Genomic DNA, 8803 nt, shown 5'->3' with positions numbered 1-8803 from the left:
TTTCCTCTAATAATATAATACTAATTTAATGATTAATATTACTTAATATTATTCATTTATAATAATAATAATAATAATAATAACAATTTATATAACATTGTGTTACTTAATGGTAATTTATGTTTTGCTTTTTTAAACGATTTCTAATTTTTCGACACTATAACAATAAGAAATATGGTTCACGTTGGTTAAGAAATTTCTATTAGGCGTTCGAGATTATTTCCGAGAATTTTTTATTAGCACGTACAACTCGTTTAGGGTGACTGCGTTTGCATCGACGACCTAGAACGATAATGACAGAGACAGGAAGTTGAAACTCCTGTTACCTATGTCTATTAGAACACCTCTCGTGTTAAATTATAAACGTTACATTAACATAATCGATTAAAAATTATTTTTATACATTTGTAAGAAAAATCATTCTAATAAACAATAAGACTTAAATCTTCTATCTCATGAAATATCAATATTAAATATAAATCGAATTAAAAAATCATTTTTTTGTTAAATCATTCAACACGTTGAATTTATTAATGCGTATCAAACTATTAGGTAATTCTAATCGATTATGCCATATTCGGGGGTGGGTGGGGAGGGGGGAGTGGATTGAATAGCTTGGAAATAACAATTGTTACGCTTTGCAATATTTTTTTTTTTTTTTTTTTGTTATGACAAAGACAAATGGTTCTACGTGCAATACGTTGAAATTTATATCATTGCATATCGATTGGTTAATAATTATTATCGTCACAATATTTTTCTCTTATAAATAATAACAATATTATAGTTAGATTTATTTGATATTTTTTTATAATCAAATAGGTATATTTAAATGAAAAGTTTTCTTTCCTTTGGAAAAATTAAATGAAATCACGGTAGGTGTGTATCCCTCTCTCTGTGGTTAATTTATAATTGTTTTTAAACGAGATAAATTAATTTAGATTATTTAATTTTCTTTCTTTTTTCCCCTCTTAAGATAAGATTAATAATAATATTTTTTGGATATTCAAAATAATTTGTTTAATTAATTAATTATGATTAAAATTTGACTAACCTTGGAGTGCATATCTTTTCGATCTTCCATCGTAACTTGGTCCTACTTTATCTTTAACACCGCATCTTGATAAAGACATGTAATAAGACGTTTCTTCGTTCATGGAACCTGAAACATAAATTAAATTACGAATGTTAATTAAAACTTTTCTTTTTTTTTTACATTTTATATATATATATATATATCTTTTTTTTTTTTTAATATAATATGTTAGATACGTGTGTTACAAGTTTTCATCATTGTAATTTCATAATTTATCATACATACATTTACTATTGTTTATTTTTTTAATCGTGAATTTGTATTGAACATCTTTGAATATTTTTCTTATTGAAAATATTTTCTAAAGAATTAATTTTTCTTTTTTTTTTTATGGATTATACACTTAATAACCATTGTATGTTGGTTTCCTATTTCACGACTTGTATCGATCCTTGAAACAACGTTTATGGTCTATTATTATCAGCACGAAATGGTTGAACAAACATTTGTATACGTGCGAGGATGTGCGTGCATCCTTCGATCAATTATTTATGCATTTTATACTTTCCTATGTATTTACTATATTCACGTATACTACTGTGAATAAATTATTATACGAAAAGTGTTAGTGTGTGTAAAACATATTTATACGATTTTTATTATTTTATTTAATTCTAATAGAAAGAGAGAAAACATAATTTCAAAATATTATTCTACAATTTTATTGTAGAATAAAACAATTCCGTAAACGATTGAATTAATGGTTTTCTATCGATATATTTGATGCATTTTTCTTTTATTTTAAATTAAACAATCAATATATAGATCTCGTTACATCGGTAGACTGCACAAGAAAACATTTGTTAATCATTTATTCGTGTCTCTAGGAAGTTCGTAACTTTTTGTCATAATCGTGATCACGTTTTTATTCGAACAATATAAATATTATGTGTTTTATGTATAATATAAATGCATAGTACATTTATATATACACCATCATGAATATTCATACAATTTTTTTTTATCGTTAGATAATTCTTCCGGTTTTATCTCTTCGTTCTCTTTCCTTTTTTTTTTTTATATTTTTTATTTATTTCTGTGTTTTTTTCTCCATCCATCCATTCATTATATTTTATTTAATCGTTTCTTTCGATTCGTTTTTTATTCCTTTTTTTATTTTATTTTTTTTATTTCAAGATCCCATGGATAACGATTCGTTACTTCGAGTTTCTCGTGAATCGCGTGTATGTATTTATTTTTTTTGTTTTTTTTTTGTTGTTGTTGTTTTTTATTATTTTCCATACGTATTATCTTTAGCAACATACACTTGGGGGTCTTCTTCACTTATCTCGTATTAATTCCTTCTTAACGCTTACGTGGAATTTATCCTTGACACCCATTCCTTACGAGACACTTTGTATTCTCTCTTCCGATATATCATTTTATTATATTTTATTATCTCACTTAGACATTTATTATAGGATTGCGTGTTTTCTCTCTTTTTTTTTTTTTTTTAAATCACATCCACACACCATTGTCTATTTTTTTTTCTTTTTTAAATGATATAGGTTTTTGTTGTTGTTGTTACAATCCAATTAATGAATTCCACGAGTTACTTTGTTTAATATTTTTTTTGTTTTTTTTTTCTTTTAAATCGTTTACGTGTTACATGCTAAAATAATTACGTATTAATATTAAACGTTGTTACACGTTAATGCTGTAATTTTCTCAACGATGCTAATAATCGGTATTAAACATTCCATCGATTTATATGTTACTAAGAAAACTTGTTGAATTATTTCTAAAGATTATGTTAGTCGTAATTTGAAAATATCTATGGTATTAGTAATAGTTCATTGTAAATTACTTAGTATATGTACATCACTTTTTTCTTTCCTCATTCGAAAAAAACAAGGAAGACAATTATTTATTGTTACGTTATTTTATTTTGAAAAAGTATTTCTATTGCGTTTAATATCGCGTGAGAGAATAATATTCTTGCTAAGATAAAATACTTGACGACTTTTTTGTTTTTTCTGTCTGTTTCATTTACACGTATTACAAATCTTTTATAAATAATATTACAATAACTTTTTTCTCTCTATCGGATTGTTTAATGATAAATATTTCTATCGATTGTTATTAAAAAATAATACAATGGGTATATGCGTGACGATAATTACGATAATATATTAAATCAATAAAAAAACAATTGTACAAATTTATATTTTCTATTAACATAAATTATTTTGAGATGCAATTTACAAATTATAAGAATTCATTTGTTCTTTTTGTTCAAATATTTGTCAGGATCATCGGTGAGTGTAATTTTAAATGATTTTTTTTTCTTTTTTTTTTCTTTTTCACTTAGCAACAAGTTTAGCAATAACCCAACAAACGTGTAATACCATAGTACGATTTATGAATCATCATGGTGAAGCGCCACTACCACCTACAACATTAACGTGTTTCATCGAACTCTGAATCATGCTTTAAGTGTCATCGTCTACGATGATGATCATTGGGATCGAAGAAATTACCTGTCGTTAAGGTTTCTCATCAATTTTTATTTTTCATTGACGAATTCATCACAACTATGTGATCATGTAATTTTCATTTTATTTTCTCTTACGACAAATACTTACAAATACTCTTACATTAAAATATTCTATTGAAATTTGTTAGAAAAATTTCAAATGAAAAATAAAAATACACAAGGTTATAAGTATCGAAGATAATAATTTTGCATTAACATAAATTCAGACTAGTTTGACGAGTTTCTTCGTTCATTCTCTCTCTCTTTCTTTCTCGTGTGTCAAGGCTATGACCTTGACAATGATCGAAGGAAAATGTTTGCCTCCACGACTCTCTTAATATTTTTCATTCCCCCAACTAAATTTACTCACAAGAGAAAGAGATAGAAAAAGAAAAAGAATTATGGGGGTTAGGGGGAGAAAAAAAAGGGAAGAGCTTTTTGTATCTTTGTTTTCCTTCGAACAACTATTTCCAATAATTTTTTCAATACTTTTTCAATCTCTTTTTACTTACTCAAAGACCCTCTCAAACAAAGAGAGAAAGAGAGTAGGATTAACAAAAAGAATCCTTCGAAGTTAGTTGTGGGGTTCTGTTGGTCCTTCTTAACTGTCTAGACACCAAAGAATGCACTTTTCCTTTTCAATGTGCAATACCACGATCTAACGAGATTTATCATTTTGCATATTTTCTTTTTCTTCATTTGTATCTTTTTATTTCAATGTTAACGAATTAATAATACACATTTTATTATAAATATCTGTCAACGTTTAACATTAAACCTATTATACATGAGAGGTCAAATATAATTTGGAACAAATGCAATAGAAATGCATAAAATGTAAACATTATTTATTTATAAATCAAATAAAATATATCGTATAATACTTTAATTGATTAAAATTTTGTTCTATTTAATATAAAATGGAAATATTAATAGGTATATTAATTTAATGGGTTTATTTTCAATTTTGTTGATCAATCATTTGATCACTCACGAAGTGTATTAAGTTGGTTTAATGTTAAAACGTTTATCCGATCGTGAAAATGTTTTTAACCAATATGATTGCACATTAATTAGAAAAAAAAAAGTCTAATATATAAATATTTTCTGAGTAAGTATAATTAAACGTGTTCATTGTCTATATATTCTGATTCAATGTTTATCAAGAATTTTTAAATGTATATATGGGTTTCATTAAAAAAAGATAGGGTTGTTCGATTCATCGAGAATGTATTATAAAGAATGACTTTTGAAACTGGGACTTTGATATTCGACTCATATACATATACATATATATTTTTATAGGTATGCATGTATGATTATCTATCTAATAGATTAATTCATACGTTCTCTTTTTAATTAGTCTGATCTTACTAATTTTACATTGCACATGTCGATCATGTGAGTCATGTGAATACGACATTGAATATACGCATATGTTTAAAGTATGTAATACATAAAACATGTAGAGACGATTAACGTTAGGGTTTGCTGATTCATGTTCATTAAAACACGTTTGAAAATAGAGTAATGTCTATTCATATGGAATAAAACGTATAAGGTGGTGGTGGTGGTGGTAACTTGCTTATGTAAATTATTATATTACTTATGTGTATCAAAAGATATATATTAATTGTGTATATAATATATAATAATTGGTGTAATAAATAATAAGATTTGTTTTATAGAATTTTTACAAAAGTATTAGGATGAATTAAAAAGGTATAGAACAAAAATAATTATTTTAATTATTTTTTATATGAATAATTTATTCTATCCTATGTTGAAGATAAAATTAGATAGATTGTAAGTAAAATTCTAAATGGTGGGAATAATTTGTACACAATTTTAAAGATAAATAAGAATATTTGAATGAGAGAGAGTTGGTGTGATTTTCAAAAAAAATAAATAGATACAAGTTTCTTTAATAACGTACCAGTTATGTTGATTCCAGCAAGTGCTTGAAATTCTGAGATAGCTTGAAACATCGATTCCTCCGAAATGATTCCACCATTTTCAGGATTGACGGATGGTAAATATCCATACTGCGAGAGGTATCTCTGTAATGTAAAGAACAAAAAAAATAAGAAAAGGAAACATTAGTCAAATATTCTGACCGATTACACTACTCGTTTAAAATCAAATACATTATTTTTCCTCAACTGATAATTTTGTAATATTTTGTTTAGAAATTCATTAGTTTCATTAATAATCTTCGTTAGAATTGAAAAATGCGAAAAAGTACGAGATAAGTATTGAAACTAAATTAATATTTCGAATAACAACGTTAGATTATCATTTAAAACATTTGATTAGAAACAATTATTTTCAAACTTGTAAATCTAAAACATTTTAAAAAAATCCCCATACATATATATTTTTTTATGGGACATGTATAATTGAGACATCCCCTGTGCATGTATACTTCGTTAATAATTTTCTATCAATGATCAAAGTATATAATATTTAATATTTCGTTGTATATAATTAAAATATAATCGATAAAACAAACAACGTTCTTATCAGCAAATAATTTCTTAGCTAAGCTTAATTAGAATCTATTCTATCCGATAAAGAAAAAAAGAAAATCCGTGCAAAATCCCAAAGAAAAAAAAAAAAAAAAAAAGATAATTATTTAAACCTAATATCTCTATTATATTATCTTAAACCGACCTTGCGTTTATTTATCGAAATTTTNAAAAAAAAAGATAATTATTTAAACCTAATATCTCTATTATATTATCTTAAACCGACCTTGCGTTTATTTATCGAAATTTTGTAAAACTAATATCACAGATGTATACATCCATCGTATTTTTTTTCTTATCCGAGTGTAAATTTGTCAACGTGATTTTTATTTACATTTTATTCGTCACCAAAAGTAAGATAAAAAAAAAAAAAAAGAAAAGAAATTTTAAGGTTTTTCCCCCATAAACTATCTCACTTTTGCAATAATTATTATTTTTTCTTTGTAATACACGTATAACATTCGATTATATTTCTATCAATGAAATTGTTTTTCTTTGAAAAGAAATAAAGAAATAATGAAAAGAATAGAACAGATAATTGTTAAAAGATTTCAATATGATTAACGTCACATAGAAATATACTAATAACAATAAATAATAATAATAAGAAGAAGAAGAAGAAGAAAAAGAAGAATTAAGAAATGAAAGTAAAGTTTTGTATAAATAATTGTGTAAACGATTGATATTCATGTTTTATTCATGTTAGTACTTACATACGTAAGTATTTACCTAGATTTCTAGTATCTAAAAATATATCACATATATACCTATTGTTACATTGACTAGACTCGAATGAACTATTCTGCATTTGCATCGATATTTCCAAATGAAATTTAGGGCAAGGACCAAAAACCGAGGTCGACACGATTTCCGTGTCTATCGTGTATTATAGAAGAACGAAAGTGGATTAAACGATTTGAAATGTGGATTGAAACCCGTTATGAGAATCAAATATATATATATATATTATATATTATGTGTGTATAAAGGCTTTGAAAAAATCATTTCTTACTCTATCTATTTTTTATTATTTTATTTTACATTTATTTTTGTATTTTTTTTCTATTATATATAAACTTTTCATTACTACGGTCATTTATTAAAATGCTTGAAATAAATATTGAAAAAGTATTGTACATTCGTTTTATATTTTATTAAAATATATTGTAATATTAATGAAAAAAGAAATAGATATTAAAAAAAAAGCGTTGTTAAACTTAACATATATCAATGAGAAAATATTTTAGTTTAAATTGATAGTTATATTATTATTAGATTAATAATAATAATTATTTGAATTGAAATGTAGGATATTATAAAAAGTAATTTTGTTTTTTAAAAGAATGATCAATGATAATGATAATGATCGAAGGTTAGTGACCTAATCGATGACGATGGGATTTAACAGTTATGGTCTCGAGATTCATGGGATTTCATTAATATTCTGCTTACGATAGTAATCTATCTATCTGTATTATTAGTTAGGATAGTCGTATAACAGTAAATTTTGATTGAAATAAATGTTATAAGAATATTACGATAAATCGAAAAAGATTATGTTCATTTGACGACAATTACGAATTATTGTTTGATCGTTGAAATATATATTAAACAAAAAATGTTTAGTGTCGTTAACGTTTGTGTCCAGAGATTTTATTTCTTTTCAAATATTTTCTTTCATCTTCTTCTTTCCTATTTTCGTACAATAGAAGAACATTCTTCTTAGCACACGATTTTATTTAGGTCAAGAAGTTATACGTGCTTGGTGAAAGTATAACTCGCTCGAATTATTGATTATGCGAATGGTAAAAACGCATTCTGACGAAAATTTGCGTTTCCAAAAATATTGCATAATATTTGTCAGAAACAAAAGAAAAAAAAAAGAAAAAGAGGTATATTAAATTAACGACATAATTATTATTCGATTTATCAGATTATAATTTGAATTAAGAGAAATGACTGTGAAATATAATATTTATGAATAGTTCGAATTAATTGCATTCATTTTTACGATGATTCATACTTATTAATACTGTACTATGTGTGTGTGTGTGTGTGTGTGCGTGCTCTAGGAAAAAAATAAATGTACAATTAAGATAATTTTCTCAAGTTCAAAAAAGTTAAACGATTGTTCTGTCTTATTTTCTGGATTATTTTTTTTTTTATCGTTATCGATAACGATTCCAACAAAATTGACACGGATCTTAAAATCCGCGAAACGAAGATTAACTTTACGTGGATTTTTATTTCATTTACTGTTAATTTCATATACACACACACACATACGTGAAAATATGAAGATAAGAAGTGTAAATAATTCTACGGAAATGTACGATAATGAAAAACGTAAAGTTAATAAGACAATGAGATGCTGTCATCCATGAAACATATTATTATTTATGTCGAATCATTGCGATAATTATTTCCTTTTATTTTTCTTCATTTTATTTTAACGTTTACCACTCGACAAGTGTTAAAAATTCATTTCAAATTACGATTATTTCTATTAATTGTCATCCAATATTTGTTTAGAAAAAAATAAATGGAATTTCATTTGGGTTATAAATTGCAACTCGTTTTTTTTCGGATGTTACGTTTTACAATTCGATACGAAAATCATCTAAAACAATGGCATTGAATATTTGTTCTTGGGTGCATTTTTGAAATATTATATTATACATATATATAACAATACATATATAT

General features: G+C 25.1%; 1 protein-coding gene across 2 annotated transcripts in view; it reads right to left on the bottom strand.

The window, feature by feature from the left end:
• Positions 1 to 8803, bottom strand: part of LOC106788603 (matrix metalloproteinase-14) — a 37498-nt gene that overhangs the window by 11519 nt on the left and 17176 nt on the right. For both annotated transcript variants that reach the window (XM_014752011.1, XM_014752012.1), the window contains exons 2-3: positions 5509 to 5632; positions 1055 to 1162 (exon numbers count right to left, since the gene is read on the bottom strand). In XM_014752011.1, coding sequence (XP_014607497.1) covers positions 1055 to 1162; positions 5509 to 5632 — 232 coding nt within the window. The remainder of the gene's footprint in view (positions 1 to 1054; positions 1163 to 5508; positions 5633 to 8803) is intronic.

The sequence above is a fragment of the Polistes canadensis genome, unplaced genomic scaffold (genome assembly GCF_001313835.1).
Source record: "Polistes canadensis isolate GaletaPanama2010 unplaced genomic scaffold, ASM131383v1 scaffold_145, whole genome shotgun sequence".
NCBI classification, from domain to species: domain Eukaryota; kingdom Metazoa; phylum Arthropoda; class Insecta; order Hymenoptera; family Vespidae; genus Polistes; species Polistes canadensis.
The sequence above is the reverse complement of the archived record's forward strand: the minus strand, read 5'-3'. Positions and strand labels throughout refer to the sequence as shown.